Here is a 19,766-nt window from a genome sequence, read left to right on the forward strand (position 1 = left end):
TCGGAGTGGATTTTTCCACTGACAACTGACCCTTTTTTTTTACAATGTTGCTAGCTGTGGATTTTTGACTCTAGCTCAGCCGGCATCTAGGGAAACCTAGCAATCCTGTATGTTTGTTACAACTAGACACCAAGGGAAATGCAGGATGGGGTGACTTGTGTCGCTCACCAGGTTCTGTTATCCAGAACCCCTTGCAAACCTCAAACTTTGGGGGAAAAAAACAATTTCCCTCACATTTATGTGATGGAAAGTTCTAGAATCAGCAGGGGGCAACAAACTTTCACCCAACCAGAATTCCCCCAGATCTCCCAATAAAAACGGTAACTCACTTGAAAGTTTTAGCTAAATTTGAGGTTTGCAGGGGATTTTGGGTGATAAAATGCTGAAGGATCTAGGCACACCACCACCCAAGTGTCATCCACACACACATCGACAGCCAAGGGTCGTTCACACACACACTGCCAGTCAAGGGTTATTCACACACACACTGCCAGCCAAGCGTAATTTCCGCACACCACCAGCCAAGCGCCATCCATGCACACCGCCATCCAAGCACCATCCACGCACATCGCCAGCCAACGGTCATCCACGCACATAGCCAGCCAAGTGACAGTCCACGCACACCCAGCCAAGCAAAAGTCCACACACATCACCAGCCAAGCGACAGTCCACACACACCACCAGCCAAGCAAAAGCACACGCGCACTGCCAGCCAAGTGTCATCCACATAGACCGCTAGCCAAGTGCCAGACCACGCACACTGCCAGCGCACACTGCCAGCCAAGCGCTAGCCTATACACACCACTAGTCAAGCGCAAGTCCATACACACACAGCCAGCCAAACCCTAGTACACAAAGACCCTGGGCTGAACTCCAGTTCTCTCCCTCACACACAGAAACTTTCCCTAGGGGCTAGTGGTTTTGATGAGCTAAATATATTGCTTTCGCCCCCAACTGTCCCCCAGGGGAGCAGAAAGGCACTGGCTATTTGTTTTTTTTGGGGGGGGGAGGCATTGGCATGCCCATTCTGGGCAGCCCCCACACCACTAAAAAAATAATTGCCCCTGGCTTCCTAGTGGGCTATTGCCCCCATCTAACCCACAGGCGAGGCAGAAAGTCAGAATTTTCCACAGAAATTTTTTTTGAGGGGGGGGGGGGGGGGGGAAGGGGCGCAAATCCCTTGCCCAAGGGGCCGCTCCCCCCTCCCTGGTGTCTAGTTGTGGATCCCTGCTTGGGGATCACCCTCTGCGGCAATCCCCAAGTAGGGATTCACTAGGGAAGAGTACTATTGGAAAGGAGAAATTCTTCCCTTTCCAATAATACCTCTCCTGTGTGTTTCACTGCTCAGGGGTCTGATATAGCCCCACAAGCACCGAAGCAGTGAAACTGAAAGGAGCCGATTGGCTCATTTCAGTTTCACTTTCAATGTAATAATGTCAGTGTGCGATCGTCATTACATTGAAAAAGAATATAAATGCCTCGGAAGGCTGGGGAAGCTCCCCAGCTCCTGAGGCAAAACACTGAAAAGAAAATCCCTGAGCTGTTTACAGCAGAGGGATTTCTGGGTGGTGTGCCGAGGACGTAGCGGTTAACTCGGCAGCACACCAGCGCCACAGCCGACGACATAACTGTCACATCCTTGGGATAGAAGGGGTTTACGATTATTTAATTGTCTAAACAATAGCTGATCACCAGGTGTCGATGGACCACAGGTTAAGACTCACTGCTGCAAAATCTAGAATTGTCAACCTTCACAATATCAATAGAGCATTGTGTTGAAAAACATGTGGCCATGAGTCTTACTGTAGCTTTAGAGCCAGCCAATAGAGGTCCCTGCCCTCCCACACTCATGGGCAAAAGCATAGGCTCTCGAAGAACATTGAAATGATGACCAGACTCTCCAAGCACCTTGACATAACTGAATAATTTTATCAATATGTGCTAGGATGCGCAAAATTATTCCGTAGTGGCTTAGATGTTAAATTTAGTTGGCCACAACTTTCAGTTGCCTGAAATCTTTGTTATGATTTTGCTCCCACTTGTATATATTTTTTTCTGTGCAGCCTTACATTAAAATACCATGTACATTAGGACAAAAAATAATCATTGTATTACGATTTTTATATATATTGCAAACTAATAATTGGCTTGTTAGGGTCAATTGTTCCTTAAAACAGCCTCTCCAAAGGGGCATAATCATAAGGGCCCTGTAGACTCACAGTGAATAGGTGTTAGAAACAACTTCTTGGGCACGTTCTACACCCCCCTGCCCCAACCATAATACTAAACACTTATACTGGTGCCCGTGCCCCTCCTTTGGGCACCACGAGTCCATTATGAAAATTTGATAGCCTTGCCCAAGGGCCTAAGTGGCGCTCCATTCAAAGGGCCTTAACTTTTAGATTAGTGGTATTGGCTCATGTTTTTTTTCATGCGGCCTCTAGCTGCTCCTTGCCTTTTTCTCTTGGGATACCCCGTCCCACCGAGGACACCCATGAGGTTTTCAGAGTTGTTGGGAGCTGTGAGGGGCACCAAGGCCCCTGATGACTCCCTGCATACACAGGAAACATACAGGGAAGGACAAAATGAGAAAAGGGGGAGCAGGATGGTACATAATTACTGCACAAAGGACTTTTGACCACCCACCTAATTAACAGTGAAATTAGAATACCTCAGTGGTCATGTTGGAATAAAACATTGAGAGGCATAAATAACTAAAGTAATCAACAGATGTTGCCTTTATTAAAATACTGTCAGAAGTGTACACAGAACAATGCAGAAAACCAGACAGATATCCAATACAGTTCTGGGAGTAACACAGCTGGTGTTACATGGTCATGGACCTGCTTTCATAGACCTGCAAAAAGATACAGAATCCCCCATGTGAAGAACAAGGACTTAACACTCCCGGCCTCCGGCAAATGTTAGACAAAATCACTAAGTAGAGGCACGACGCGGGAGAACACTCCAGGAAAAACATTTTTTTTAAATTACATTCTGCAAAACTTATACCCAGGTCAAGAAGATATGACAAAGAATAGAGAGAATAATTGTCAATTTAGTTTAAAGGATAGAGACAGGAAGACTTGTCAAGGACACAAAAGACTGGTTAGGTCAAAGAACTAAAGATGTCACTGTATTAATGGAGAGATTTATAAAAGCAATGTGCACCTTAGAAGTCATGTTTTTAAAGTCACTTGACAATGGATCTATTAGGCCAAGTGTACATTCGAGACATTCATATTTGATAATAAAGAGGTCACTGGAGTCATTCATAAATAAATATGCAAGTCTTCTGAACCATATGGTTATGGGAGTGGTCTATTTTATGAGGGGCTTGGGGGAGGAGGAGCACATTTTGACATAAGCGTTCAGGTGGACTCAGACAGGCGGGATATTTTCCATTGCGAAAACAAAAGAAGAGATTACAGCACTCAGTTTCTACTCTGTCATAAGCTGTTGGCAATGACTGCACTGCAGGCAGAACGTCCAAAGGCGCTGTGACCTTACACATTTTAACAAGGCTATCCAGAGAGAGCATTTCCTTGTCACATGCAGAAAAACACTCTGTAACAGATTATCACTGGCTAACCCAACCATCTTCCTGCATATTTTCTCAGTAAGGCATGGTTAAAGTACAGAATATGCGTCTGTTGAAGTGGATGTTGTGAGAAATAGCAAGCAAGAGAGAAAATCACCAGCCACATAAATGTATTTTTTCCTTACTTTGTTGCTCCTGCTTTCCCTCCTTCCCAATAGTTTGGGAACTCTGTTCTGCAGCCCCAATAATTGAGAAAATGAGATCATATATGGCAGTCCACTGGTCAAGAACTTAGGATGCAGAAAACTTCCAGGGTAAAATGGCTTTCTCGTGGGAAGATGCACCCAGTGATTTATTGCTGAAAAACAGAATGGGGGTAGAACAAGTAGCTAGCTGACAAGCCTCTGCAGTGGGCATTTGCCTATTGAAAGTCATCAATGCTGCCTTACGTCTGATACAATAAGCACAAAGTCGCAGTTAAACTACTCTTGTGTCCGAATCCGTAGCTGGCAACAACATCCTTTGCAAATCTGTGATGGAAGGATTGCTATACTTCTAAAAGGCAGCCATTCAATCCAAGCTAAATTTACAAGTCCTGACCCCATCTAGGCCTTGTGTGGTTTCTTCTTTCAGGGATTCAGGATGTCTTGGATTAAAGACTAGAACAATTACTTCCTAGCAACGATTAAATCCTAATAAAACCTCTTGTTAGAACCACGTTGTCTTTATCTTCTGTAGAGAGAAGTTCTCCAATCCTTATTGCTTCAAGTAAGGTGTCTTAGAAGACAATTTTCCATTTCATCCAGTCAATATCACAAGATGCCATTAACGTTAATGGTCTGTCTGCTAGGCAGCATGTTGAAGCCAGAACTAAGGTGAGATAACACTGTGGAATAGAGTCTTTGCTACAAGGATGCAAGTGAAAAATACATTAAAAGTTTCAAGTAGATGCCTAGATTTTCAGAGAGAAATGGTCTCTGGGCCCATTAATGGTATTAGAGGAGAAAAGAATGTTGCTAGATTCTACAAGGATTTGCTCATGATTAGTTCTGCATGAAATTTAAAAGTACGCCAGAGGAATTAGCGTAGTTTCAGGAAGTTTGCATTACCCAATATTCCTAAAATGATGCCATTACACCACTTTGCGTAATTTCTGCACCATTTGCTGTAAACATTTAATAGATGCGAGGATGCACGAAATGCCAGATTCGCATTTTGCATAATGATGCATCTTTTTGCATAATTTTATTAAAGCAAATTATCCAAATTTTGCAAACCCCTTGTCATGATTAAGGAATAATTTGATTTTATAGGGATTCCCAGGGCTGGACTAGGAAGAAATAGGCCCGGGCACCAAAATAAAAGTGAATTTCACTCATTAGTGAAATTGATAGATAAAAAAGTGGACTTTCTTTGCATATTTGGTCAGTTTTGAACTTGTAAAGATACGCTTCATACTTGTTCTGCACGGTACGGAAAACTGCTTGGATTTGAACTAGCTGCAGGCGATGATTTCTTTAAAAGAGAAATCAACAGTAAAAACTGGCCCAGTAGACCACAAGACCGGCCCACAATGAACCAAAAAACAGACTCACACACTGACCTGTCTGACCAGCCGGTTGATCGCTGTCTGATTGCTCTATAGGCCAGTTCAACCCTGGAGAGTCCTAGTGAAGTGGTTTCTGGCAGCACATAAACGTTTGATTTTGACATGCTTGTGTATCTATGTGCTCGTTTAGGGGTATCAAATAGGTTCAGGAGGGCCAGATCCATGCCAGATTTTCTTGATGTCCACATACAATATAATTACACAAAACCAAATTTAAATAGTACTCATTTACATTGCCATTCATTATCCTGAGAACATGGCATGGACCACGCCATCCTGGACCCGGTGGTGGATTCCCTGATGGATCTCTGGAACCAGATTCTCACATTCAGGAATGGCAGGGAGGGATAAAAAAATCAAGTCATTCTGCTGAATCACAAAATCCAGAAAGTAGGAAAGGTGCAGATGATGCTGCCAGTGAGATGATGGAGGCTCAAAAAACAAATTTACTTTGGCCAGAATGAGGCTACTAGAATATCTAAAACCTGCTTGAATTCTTAACGAGCCAGTGCAGACATGGAATTGGAAGAAAAGCAAAGATAATCTTCCTACAGCCATTGTACACGGAGGGCATCTAATTATTTGCTCCTGCCAGATAAAGGAAAGAGTGCTCTGTCACAAATGGGACTATCTGAGAAAAAACACACTTAATAAATATTGACAGAAAGTTTATGTGATTCATTCAATCACCTGACATTTGTGAGTAGATGACACAACCGGCACTGGGTGTCTGCATATATATTCCTATTGCCTTCAAAGGAAAGGCCAAGGGGCAGACTTTGTTTTGAAACACCAATTTCAACTACTGAATAACTAACTGGTGTGAAGAATAGGTCTTCGTCTATCCACTCTCTCCCTGTTCCTTCTGTGTGTGCGATGAGAACACTGCAAATACAGACATGTGCTTTCCTGAAGGAGGAAAAACATTACTTAAATCCCAGAAAGGTAGTTTTCAACTACCATGCGATGTATATGGCACGTCATTGCTTGGGCTGAATTCCTATTTAGTGCGAGCATATCGTTCATACTTAAAAGAGTGAATTATCATTATAATTTGCAAGTCTGATAAAGTAACGGATTCATCTTTCAACAGGCTGGATTCCAAAAACATCAGCAAAGAGTGCAAAAATAATTTGATTAGTTTCTTTTCTTGATTATGGCTCTCAAAATTGGTAGCAGTGAATACTAGAAAGAGGTATAGAGGAAAGGTGCAAAAAAGACAAGGAGAGATTTATGCCATCAAATGACAATACCTTCAACAGAAGCCCAAATGTATTACTGAACGGAAAGAATAGAAATGCAGTGTGTGAAATTCCCCACACAGGATGGCCCAAAACACTCTACAGAATCGGCCCTTTTGGAAATAGCTGACACTCTTAAAATGATTGCCAATAAAGGTAAGAGCGGTCCTGATTCTTTTGGACTTGTCGGCTGCATTCGACACCATCTCCCATGATATTCTTCTGAAATGTCTCGAATGCAGCGGCATTTCCGGTACGGTATTGGAATGGATTAAGTCGTTCCTTTCCAACCGGAGACAAGCAGTTACCTTGGGTACTTTCCTTTCTATAGAACCTACCCTTTCGGCAGGGGCCCTCAAGGGTCCTCTCTAAGCCCATTATTGTTTAGTATATATATGACCCCTCTTTTCTCTTTGATTGGATCATTTGGGATAGAGGTCACATCATATGCAGATGACACCCAGATGATCCTCTCTATAGAGAATGGTTCCGTGGAGGCTGAGACTAATTTTACAAGTTGTCTAACCGCCGTTCTTCAGTGGATGAGGAATAATCATCTAAAATGCAACACGGATAAAACAGAAATTCTCCCGATAGGGAATGATGTCCTCTTCCGACCCTCCAAATGGTGGCCTGAAGGTGCGACTCCCCCGCCTGATGTGGTAGAAGTCACTAGGAATTTGGGTGTACAATTTGACACCTCTCTCTCTTTCCTACCCCATGCCAAAGCAGTGGCTGGAATGTGTTTCAGCCTGATTAAATCTTTAAGGAATTTTTTTTTTATTCCTTCCTTTGGCAGCAAGGAAATCTGTGGCTGTGGCTCTGATACTCACGCGTCTAGACTATTGCAACAGTCTCCTTGCAGGAGTTAATAAAGCCATTTTAAATAAATTACAGGTTGTGCAACATGCGGCAGCACGATTAGTGCTTAAACTTCCAAGAAGATCTTCAGCCTCTGATGCTTTGAATAGTCTACATTGGCTTCCGGTGCATAAGAGAATTCTTTTTAAGATCCTCTTGTTCACCTGTAGAGCTAAGCTCAATGTGGGACCCAAATACCTGGCGGCACGCTTTGTCCCATACACAACAAGACTCCTTAGGTCTCCTTCAGCAAATCTGCTCAAACTCCCCAATTTTAGATACAAATTGAAAGGAGGTAAGACTGTGGCTTACCTGGGTGCCAAAGCCTGGAATTTGCTTCCTGCTCAGCTTAGGTCGTGCAATACTGAATCTGTATTTAGGAAGGCCTTGAAGACCTGGGTTTTCAGAGCCACTGACAAATTTTGTCTAGCTTTGATCTAATCTCTTATAGGGCTCTTTCTCACCGCTACTCCAGCGGCAGGATACTCCTCACGGAGTGATAGTTGCGCTTTACAACTATTTCATCAAATCAAATCAAGATGCTTAAAAAAGCGGCTGCACAGTTTATTTTGCTTGCAGCCAGTCTTCACCAATATGCACAGAAGACGGGGGTAATATTTTGAAGGCAAATTTAAGGTAGAACAAAAAAGATGAGCTTTCTAAAGAGGGGAGTTAGCAAAAACAGAGCATATGCGTGAACTCCACGGAGAGTCGCATGAATCACTTTGGTAGGTCGAAATAAAACCAGGAATTGGAAACATTTAGGGACAGTGTTGGATTTAAATCCTGCGGTAATTGAGGAGATGCTTACACTGGGTTTCGTTGGAAAACTTTTTTGTGGGCTTGCATTTAGTTTAGAGATTTATAACCAGCGAGGCAAGAGAGAGCAGGATTGTCACAGTAACTTATCCTGAAGTAAGTTTCTGGAAAGTGAGTTGTCTTTAATGACAATTTTTATCTGGAATCATTGTACATCCATATTAATGGTGGGATCAAGACAAGGAAAAGGACCAACTGGTTCAGATGCACGATAGACTATCTAATAGGATTGTCAAGCAACACATTCATGTCACAGAGTTCTGCAGTGTTTATGAAACACAGTGACTTTTTGCTGGACGCATACCTTCTTTTATGATTGTGCATGAGATGTGTGGGGCTGTCTTTTTTGGGAATCCTTGGGCTTTTTTGAGTTTAACAGGAATGATTTGTTACGCTCAATTCTGTTGTGATGGGCTGGACAGAGGTTCCCAGTTTATCTCAATATTTCAGATTTGGGATTTGAAACCGCCTATTTTGTGAACGGTCTGCTTGTTTTTTTATAAATCTATGAAAATAGATCAGCAGTTCAAGAAACCCAGTTGCATGTTGTTTACTGTAAATGCTCAAGCAGTGAATTAGACAAACTAGTACAGTGTGCCAAGAGACAGCTGGATGTCAGGGAAAGTTAATGATATACGCTAACAAGCTATGTGAGTGCACACCTAGGGTTGCTTTAAATGACCTTTCAAAGTACTCTGACACATAGGGTCGTTCCAGAAGAATAAAAAGAAACGAGGTTGTAAGCGTAAAAGGCTTATTGTATAAGGTGATTTCGAGGGGCCTGTATTATTGAATTAAACCAGGCTAAAGTTGCCCGTCAGGTACCTGCCCATAATGCTTTTACAATAAGGCAAAGTCTCTGCCACTGAAAGCTGGCAAAACATCTGATAGATTTTCAGATAAAGATTGTAACAACAGATCTCACGGACTATAACTCTTTGGTAGGGCTCTGATTTATTACACCTGGTCTCTTTGCACCATTAGCTGAAAATGATTTGTACTGTGTGGTGTACCGGATACAAAAAAAAGACAAAAAGAGCATGAACTTTACAGCTCAAGATAGAATCGGTTGCCTCTACCTACCAGTTTCTAGTTTTAAACATGTTTTTAATAATGCATATCACCAAGTGATTTATAATATATTAAGGTGAAGGGTAAGTTTCCCATCAAAGAAAAGCCATCCGTGACATTCACAATCAAATTTGTAACATGCATTTCTTGTAGAATACATTTATTTGCAGAAAGGACGCTGAAATCAATATATCAAACGCATGACGTTTAAAAATATAGCATCAACTACTTTAGTTTGGCAGTTAATACACAAGAGAAAGTAAAATATGTGATAGTCACACAATGATCCTGAGCAAGTCCTTCTCTTTCCAATACAAAACTGCACTTATGCTGATTAAGAATGTTATCTGATGAATGAATTCATTAACCAAAGAAAATGTTATTGAATGTTGAAATGTAATTTATAAAGATCATTTGCAATAGTATGAAGATGAAAATGAACAATGATGGTTTTCTTTATATTTATTTGTATGTCCTTATCTAAACAACTGAGAAACTTACATAAATTAAATTTCAAACACAATACCCGTCTTGGAAGGGGTTTTAAAAGTACCTTTTGCGACACTTTTCCAGATGTTGCAAGAGGAATAAATAGAGACGGGACGATGTAAGCCAAGAATGATCATTTGTCTTCATTTTACATATGAAAAGATTCATGTCCAGAGTTGCAGTAGCAACAATATTCGTTTCTATTTACAGACAGGAAGTGAATTCGGATGATTAAAAGGTAACTGCAGATTTGAAAATTTACAGAATTATCCTAGCAATGACATTGCATAAGAAATAGAACAAATCTACACTCAGAACATTATAGAAAATCAGAATACTAATGGTGCTTTACTGAGAAGATTTCCTTTAATGTAAGGGATGTTTGAGGAAAACAAAAAAAAAACATTTATCATGTCGGCAGTACCTTAATTTTGCCATTAAATCAAATGCGTTATGAAGAACCTTGTCAACTTTTTTGTGCACGTACTTCAAATAAGTTTAAATGAATGAAACTTTTTGGGCACAAAAAATAATAAAACTGAATTGGTTTCTGACAACAGTCACAGAAGTGTAGATGAATTATTGAAAAAAAAAAATCTCTTCGGTGTTTGAAGACGAAATGTTGACACTATTAGTCAGATGACAATGTCGTGGTATTGTTGTGAGCTGCTGAACATCTGTTTACCACTTCATGAGAACTGAACGTTTGAATTGTTAATTGTACCAAAACATGTAGCCTCTTAGCAAAAGCTAAACTCTGAATGAATTCTCTCACGATCTGTTCTTTTAATCCACCTATGTTTTGATTTGAACATCTTTCACCATCTGTGGAACTTTCTTCAATAAAGGACCTCTGGTTCTTAAGCAAAAAATTTGCTCGGGGGGGGGGGGGGGGGGGGGGGCTGGGGGGTGCTGCAAAACTTCTTAATTGATTTTGTGGCTAAAGAATAAAGCACCTAGAGGGGTTAGCCCCTGCAGTAGGATAAATTATGAGATGCTCACTTTTAGTACAAGGATAGGTCGGGCATCACCAGTAGCAAGCTCAGCTTCAAAAGTGGGACGTTGGTTTCTAGAATTGACTCCATAAATAGAAAGGCATAGTCCTCTTTAAGAACGCTATTGCAAGTCTTTGTCCAACAGAAGTAGAAACAAAGACACAGCCACGTGAAACAATCAGTGCATTATCATTTATGTTTAAAAAAAAATCCATTTTGAACACTTGAAAAAAAGGCACAATATGTTTCAAGCTTTACACAATTCTTGAGTAATTACAAAATGAAAATAAACTGTGAAACCAGGCATTCATCAACAGTTGCAAGTTGTGTAAAGAATTCACATTTGTATGTGAAAGACTAAATGCCGGTCCAAAGTGGTACAAAAACAGTCCATACAGCAGTTTCCGTTCAAATCCTAGAGTATTTCCTTTGAATGTCCAACATAATGGCCAAGCACGGAATCATATCAAACTCCATACTACTGTAAGAGCTGCCACGATGCCATTGAGAAGTGCCATGCTATAGCCCATGTGAAAAGAATGTCCTGTCATTCTCCTAGGAAAAGAAAAAAAACAAAATTATTCCACAAAGAATAAGCATTTTATAAAAGGCTAAAATGGCATTATGACTTTCTATTTTATAAAATATGAACTTGAACAACAATCCCTAATCAATAATTCTATTCATCCATATAGGATTGTTATAAATAGGACAATAACAAGATCATTTTTAACATATTTCATACATGTGTGAAACTATTATACAATGTAAATTAAAGAGTTTATGAAATTAGTTTCAAGAGGAGCAGCAAAAAAATATATATTATCATTAAGGCTTCCTGTTTTCCGTTTTTACTGATTGTTACAGTCATAAATACAGACAGAAAACCATTTCCTTGTCTGTATTTATTTTTAAATGTGGTTAAAAACGGGAATAGGGTTGCTTTTTAAGCGATTCTTTAAATACTCTCTACCATGACTGCCAGGCCACTAGCTGTGTGGATTGATAGGTGAGGGGGTTAAAAAAGAAATAAAGTTTATTAAAGAGGCTTAAGCAGCAGTTGATATGCACATGGTTGATAATGAAATTTGCATAGTGTCATACAAGGGCATTTTATGTTCTGCGATTCTTCATATCACTGAAACCCAGCAAGCATTCAAGCAGGAGTGCCTATTTATTGGTTAAATAAATGTGGAAATATACCAGTTTAAGCTTCATTTTTTTCCTCAAAACCCAAAATAAATATGGATAAATACAGATAAAAGTAGCAAAAAATAAATATGAATAAATACAGACAAATGTCAAAAAAATAAATTCCATAAAACCGAGACAGTAGGCAACTAGGATTTAAACTACAAATTTAGTGTAACGTCCTGATCAAACACATCATTGGGTGTTCTACATATGTGATTAATATTACTTTCAAAATGCATAAGCAGTGACTCTTGTGGCTCACAGCAAATCTCTGGCACATGCCGGGACCTCTTGAAAGATTAGGAATCAGTTGGATAAGGGCAAATTCTATTAGGGTTAAATGGCCTGCACGCTTTTCCAAGAACAGGAAATATAAGAAAAACAGAAGGCTCAAAGCATCTACAGTGGCTGCTACAGGACCCCTAACTTACTCATAAAGCTAAGGCAGTACGCCTCTATACTCCGTTTTACACGAGACTCTATTGCCTAATGGGAGGGATTTGTGAAGACTCAGAAAACTTTCGTCTTCCTCCGATTTAATCAAATTACGTTTAGGTGGCTTATAGAGGGCTTCAATATATCTCCAACCATCCATCTTTTCTTAGTCCTAGTTCCTACACAAAACCCAGGTAGGGGGGAAAAAAGCTCAGCTTTCCAGGGCAAATCCTGCAGCGTTTGTTCTAAAAACAATGAATACACCATCCAACAGTGAAAATTAATCCCATCCACTAAAAGTGGGTGCTATTTGTTTAGAAGGGGAAAGCTGGATATTGTCTCCATCTCTGTGGTGTCCAGTATAATGGGGCACTAAGACTTTGAAGCGGTGTTAGAGCTGGACTTGAAGGTATTATGGTGACTAGTTCAGACTCCAAACTGGTCAAGTCGATTTAGGCGTGTAAGTGATCTGAGAAACACGATGGGAACTCACGGGTGTCAAAATCTTAAGATTCCAATGTTTTGGTAATGCAGGACAGCGGTCCCAATTTTCTGCTGGTAGGCACAGCCCCTGGACTGGTCAGCACTCCTCCATAGACAATGGGACATCCCATTTTTCCATTAGACAGTCACATTTAACAGTGATAACCAAGGAACTAAGTCGGAGGATGATGGTTCAGACATTTCAGGAGGTCACCGCAATCTGCAAAGGTAAATGGAAACACCACAGAACGATTAAAGGAAACCATAAATGTATCCTCAGGCTCAGAAAAAAGGCAAGAAGGTGACAGAAAGAGCTGTGGCTATCTTCATGTCACTCCTTGTCCAACACAGAATAATGGGGATAGGGGCTTACTAAAAGCTGCAGGGTAGTTGCGCCGGCTGGAGGCAAGCTATGGAGGGTAGTACATGTCCAACAGACGATAATAGTACTGTGCAACCTATGCTACATCCTCAACCCGCCTAAATGCAAGTCTTTCTTCTCAGGTTTGGTCCACGCCAGGGTGACCGTTGACACTGGTGTTCCCATATGTAGATGATCTCCTCGAGTCCTTCTTCATGCAGATATCAACTAGCTGGGGCCTTGTATCCTAATTCATTATACATTTTTTCAAGAAAATCTTGTAGATTTACCTCCGGCAGGCATATATGTTTTAGATTAACCTACATCACAGTTTGATAAACTCGAAGAGGTCCCATCCAAACAACCTCTTACGGAAAATAGGACAGAGTAGACCATGAAGATAATTCATACCGTGTTCACAGTCCAATAAACCTTATCAAAATAAATGACTGATATTTCTATCATCATGAGTGCCTGAGTCGCTTAATCTATCAAGATCTGGAGATTATACCATGGGTATATAGTCCTACAATTGTTCCTAGCTCAATGGTTTAAGAATAAATCTCATTTCGTAACAGAATCAATATCCTCGTTATGGCCCATAATCGTATATAGAAAGAAATTTCCCCCGGCCTATCTAAAAATGTAGCAAACTGTCTTTTATTTGGCATATAATGCAAGTACCCATCTTATACATATCATCATACAAGCATTTATGGTCTGGTCAGTTGGGGCCTTTCCAGAGACGTAGGATACCAGCTTTAGCTAATGTTAGTGCTGTTACAAACCATCTATTCATGTATACTGCCATGAATGCGTGTCAAGCATTTGGTCTAAATTAGATTTTACGTCTATCCATATCCCCTCCCAATAGGTTTCAAGTCGAGGGCAGAACAACAAAACATGTATTATGTGTTGTATTCAGTATGCCTGCATCTCCAAAGGTTTGCATTTGCACCTAAATTTGCCTTATGTCGTTTATATGGGGAGCAATATCATGCATGAAGTAGTTTAAAATCTCTCTACTTCAGGTGGAATTATTTTTAAATCGGTTGTGATTCTCCGGGGGTTGAGGCCAATCTTCCTCATGAAACTGTTTCTAATTGTGGGTCCTACAACAGCTTTAATACAAAAGCGATCAGGTTGGAGAAGAGTGTCCGTAATAGCTGTGTAGAGCCCTGAGACTGTGCCTGAGAATTCTTTCCACTTGGATATGTAGTGTACGATGGGCGAGTCCTGAGTACTCCTAAGAATTTGATGGAGCCAATGGGAAGCTAGCTAGGGCTTCTGCTTGCCCTTTAAGTGAATGCTGCACAGTCTTGTCCAAGCAGTTCATATATCCATCTTTTGTGCAAGGCACAGTAGAGGGCTTCTCTAGGCTTCTTTCCAGCATTTGTGAAACAGTAATGCAGGGTACCCTGTGCTGGCTTATCATCAAGACAAATACAAAGGGTGCACTCCAAGGGGTTAGTGCTCTAATTGTCTAAAATCGGTGGTAATACCAGGAAGCAAGGGACCAATCAGTAGGTGTATTATTTATTTTACGTTTTAGAATCACAGGCAGCCAGCTCTCGAAGCGTCTTCACATACATTTTCCCAGTATTCCCACACTGAAAGGAGCCGGAGCAACAAACATCCAAGAAGGTTTAGATTAGAAGGTCCAGGCCAGTTGTACCAAGTGTGGCTTTTATGTTTCAAAAAAGATCAGAGAACTGGGCTACCCACAGATCCTGCTTGGTTTCAGCCAAGTATTACTGTTGGCCAACTTGAGAATCGCAGGCAATCTCTGAGGAACAAGTCCCCAACGGTGGTTTGAAAAACAGGAAAGCAGCAAAGATATTCACCCTCAAGCAGGAACCCTACATTTGTTATATAGAATGTGCCCTCATGAAATACACCCTTCAAACACCATAAATCAGCTATGTCTCCTATCACTCGTCAAATGCTTGCTTCTTTTTGACCTAAACACTCCTCTGCGGTCTTTTGGCTAGGTTTGAGGGAAATAAAACAAACCAATACATACATACATTCATATTGCCCCTAGGCACACCACATGTGTGCACAATCACCAAGCACACAGTCAAGAGAAAGCTAAGGGCCCAAGTTACGTGGGATTAAGTACGTTTTACATTAAAGGAGAAGATAGACTCTTGGTAAAATGGCATGTTGCCACTACAGTGACAAGACACCACAAACTATCAGTCACTGCATAGCATGTTGAGGGAAGGAGTCCTGCCCATATCGACTAGAGCTATGGGTTCTGTTGGGCAACAATCATCAATATTGTGGAGCACTTCCAGTGGAACTAAAGAAGTGGCCCCACTGGAGGAAACACCACTTATAACAGCAAAGAAGTGCAAGGAAACTGTTGTCGCAACACTTCAAGGACTTTTTTCCTAAATTCCTTCTAAAAGGCATAGAATTAACACCAGGGTAAGTAAGACAAATACGTGAAAGCTTCCCAAGAATAAAGCCAGGAGGAAACCAGAACACCCCATGATGCATAATATCAAAGATTTCAATAGCAGCCACCACTGTACTTTAAAGGAGTAAGTTTAAAATCTGCAGGATAAAGGAAGGAAAAGAGTGGAGGAGACAGCCACATAGAAATGTTGAGTTCCATAGGACCACTAATCTAAAGCTGAAGTGATGGGCATAGTTGTACCCAAATGACAGGAAGGGTCAAATTGCATCCGTCATGAACAGGGACTGGGTGAATGCAAGAGGTTATCAATTGTAAGACCTTATTTTGCAATCAAACAGAACAGAAATTTACTGTCATTGTGATTAACTTCTTAAATGTTTTGTACACCCTTCACTAGAGTAGAGGAAACCAGAAACATTCCTATTTTCTCTAAGAAAAGCACAGTGTGGCCTGAAGATTCAAAAGGGCCTCCGACACTTGTTGCTTCGCGAGCTAGGCTCACCCTTTCCATGTCCTACCCCCATACTCCCTTTGTTGCTAAACATCCAGATTGTTTTCACAAGCTGTTTAATGGCAAGGAATGCATAATGTGACTTAACATACGCCCGTTGTTATGGCTGGGTCGGACTGAAAAGGGAGAACAAGGCCGATGAGATCCTTAATCATCGCGAGGTCATGCGATTACTCATCTATGCTGCTCCTGCTTCCCAAATTGTGAGGCTTGATTCAAAGGAACACTTGATGGAAGAAACCAAGCCCGATTGGCAGTGATTCAATTATAGAAAGGTAGTATAAGTGCTTAGCAGAAGCACAAGCTTAATAAGAGGAATTTAAAGAACAATGTCTGTAAAAGGTGCTACTTACTATCTTTGATCTGACCGGATGAGCATAAATCTAGTCAAACAGAAATACACGAAACTATCCACCTAGCAAAGATAGATTTGCTGGCCATGCTGCTCGATCTTACACCATCATGTGTAAAAAGAAATAGTGAGCTTAAGGCAAAACGGTATTCCCACCAAGTACAACTTAAACCGGTGCTTTAAATGGAAATACAGAAGTGCTGGCCCGCCCTATCTAGAGTACCCGTTTGCACCTGAGAAGTGCTAGTACTCTCCCATCAAATGCATTGCAGCGGTGCTGAGAAGTGCTAGTACTCTCCCATCAAATGCATTGCAGCGGTGCAGAGAAGTGCCGGTACTCTCCCATCAAATGCATTGCAGCGGTGCTCAGAAGTGCAGGCACTCTCCCGCTTTCAAATTAAAGTAGTGCAGGTACTCAGTCCTAGACAGTACCTGCCCATTTAAAGCTGTGACTTAAACGACATCCAAACTGTCTGGAGTATCCCAGTGTCAAGACACGATGCCATGGCAGAAATTCGGATATAACTTTAGAAAAGACAGAAGGCAAGATTCGAAAAACAAGTGTTTATAAGGAGTACGGTCCAAGATTACTCTGGCACACGAGCCTGGAGATCACAACGGCCCTTATTATCTGTGGCCGCTTCATTCCATTGGTGGCAGTAAGGGCAGACGCTGGCCACATGAGAACTATGTGGTCCGCATGAACACCACAGATCTGCTTATTTCCACCTGGAGATTTCAGCTGCTGAAAAACTGACCAGAGGGGAAAGGGATAAGGTGGAGGTGGGTTACGAAAACCGCTGGTATAGGCAACTCTGGGGAAGGGGAAATAACGCCTCAATTCTCTGGCTACTCATAATGAGGGCCTACCTCTACTAGCTGGTGAAATAGCTTCCATTACTGCAGGTTTTTCGTTTTTTTAGTTTTATATAGCGCGAACTCGACCCCTTGGTATCAGAGCGCTTTATTTGAGCACCAGTTGCATTACAGATGGACACATTCATGTCCCCCCCCCCCCCCAATCTTTTAGGCAGGGGGAGATTAAGTGATTTGCCCAGAATCACAGGATGTTTGAGACTCCCGCCAGACTCGCACCTGGTTCTCCAGATTCAAGGTCGGCTGCTCTATCCATTAAGTTTAAAATCGCAGGAAATCTTCTGTTTAAGAGGAAGCAAATAAAACAATTAAATCCCACAGTGGAATTGGCTCTCTTAGGCAGGTGCAAGTCCACTGAGCCACAAACACGAAACCTGCTTTGCTCCTTTAAACAAACAATGCAATTCAGCCTATTAACATTTGCTTCGGGTGGCAAGCAGGGCTTGTGAGAAAATAATCTTAAATTCTGAAGCACAAACATCAGCAATTACGTACATATTTATGGATGTATATAGAATAGAGCACTTGTTATGCAGTGCCAAATTACAAAACACGAGCCAGTTTGTTTCGCATTCTTTTTCAGCAATTCTTTCTAGCAGCACACGCAATTTCCGGGTTAGAGTAAGTGGCAGGTAAGTGTGAATAATACGGTTTCTGCAATCAAACCATTGGTTCCACAATGGAAAGGTTACCTGATGTATGAGACTAATGGATTGGAAGATCTCGCATACAGCTTCCTCACTTCTAACCAATCAGGTTGGAAGCACGAGGACTCTGCTACTGTCCATCAATGGACTCATAGGGAAGGCAGCCACGAGTGTGGATGTCAACTTCTCGGGCAAGCCTCGCTGAGAACAAGAGGGCCTCTGGAAGCAAACAGGAACTTTGGGCCCAAGCTAAGGTGCTCAATCATTCTCAACAGGCTGAGGAGAGCGCCTGACTGATATGTATTGAGAATACTAGCATCAGAGGCCCAGGAGAATCTGCACAGGGTGGTGTTCGGTGTTTCCTTCTATTAGTTCAGATAAAGTTTTGTGTGTGGCTCAGAATGACCTCAACAACCTTAATTTTTTAATATAAGACAGGTAGGAATTCAGCTCCGGAAGAATTATTATCAGCCAAGTCCTCATGGGGGACAAACTATGCAACCGATGCAAAACTCCAGGAGCGCCCCACGAACCCTGATGGGTCTGTTGGAATTAGGATCGGGGTAGAAGAGTTGTGAAACGGACACACAGCCTTTCAAAGTGGGACGTGGAGTCCACCCACTTAAGGACTCAGAATTATTGTACACAACACAAAAACCATCTGGTACCCAGCGTCCACTGCTGCATCTCACTGAAGAGGAAATAGATTCCCGCCTTTTGCCGTGGGAGTAACACGGATACAAAATGCCTCCATTCTAAAGACATTTGGGATTAAGGGGCATGCATGTATCTTTGTATGATTTTTATAGAGCAAACCTAGATATAAGACAGCAGACCGCTGTTTACCATATACACAACAAAAGCATAACTTAGACTTTTTCGCAGAGCAAAGGTTAGGCTTATGTTTAACTCCAGAACGGCTTCTCCAAATAGGATTCCAGGGGAGAGAAATCAAATGTGATTTATTCTGACTGACAGAAATTCTCAGATTAAAAAGGGTGTGACACAAGGCTGATGAGAGGTCCATCTCCGGCGAGGGACCTCGCCTGCTCGTCATTCAGACGTGGGAACAATAGCTGGATTCCAGCAGCCGCAAAGTAATCTGGCACCACTAAAAAAGATTTTTGGTAAGGCTCTTGAAGAGCAGTTTAACCTAAAAAGGTAAACAAATGTATGGAGAGAGTTTACAGCCTATCACGAATCCAATGTTCCTGATTCGACTATGAAAGTAAGTTTCCTGTGTAATTCCTGGTAGAAGTTGGTCACCTACCTGTAAAACTTCTAGCCACATATTTAAATCATAAAGATCCAGAAAGTGCAACTGCAGCTGTTGCTTTTCTAGATGCAGTATAAAGAGTATCAATCCTTGCCTTCTTTGATATTCTGCACAAACCCTATAGTTATTTATTGGATCTGGAGCACTTGGAGCCCTGAGATAGCCACTAGACTGTTTGGATAACAGTCATGATTTAGAGCCAGGTCAAACGGGGCACTCCCATGTTTAGTATTCTTTACTTGCTGCACTTGTGTTGGCAGAGCCTGGGCCAAAGAACAGTCTGAATAGCTCAGTTGTCAAGAGCTTCCTGGAGCGCAGGTGACTAGCTCTCAGGATTGGTTCAGAGTTTTCGATCTCCAACTCCCAAGGACCAATCTCCAAGTAAGTTGTCTCATGAATTCTCGATGAGTGATGCAATAGAAGGGGTTTGGTATGTAGAGGGCTGCATGTAACCAGACGTGTCCTAGCAGACATCAGTGATTTTTCCGTTTTTATTGACCGCTTCAGATGCAAATGAAGTGTGCAAGGATAGGTTCATAACCCCCCTCCCCTCCGCCACACGCATGAGATATTTCTGCCT

General features: G+C 41.6%; 1 protein-coding gene across 1 annotated transcript in view; it reads right to left on the reverse strand.

Annotated features, from left to right (window-relative positions):
* Positions 1–10,803: 10,803 nt before the first annotated feature.
* Positions 10,804–19,766, reverse strand: part of ARL6IP6 (ARF like GTPase 6 interacting protein 6) — a 214,283-nt gene continuing 205,320 nt past the window's right edge. The window contains exon 4 of the mRNA XM_085645534.1: positions 10,804–11,181. Coding sequence (XP_085501660.1) covers positions 11,088–11,181 — 94 coding nt within the window. The 3' untranslated portion in view covers positions 10,804–11,087. The remainder of the gene's footprint in view (positions 11,182–19,766) is intronic.

Source organism: Triturus cristatus, chromosome 3_1 (assembly GCF_964204655.1).
Source record: "Triturus cristatus chromosome 3_1, aTriCri1.1, whole genome shotgun sequence".
Lineage (NCBI taxonomy): Eukaryota > Metazoa > Chordata > Amphibia > Caudata > Salamandridae > Triturus > Triturus cristatus.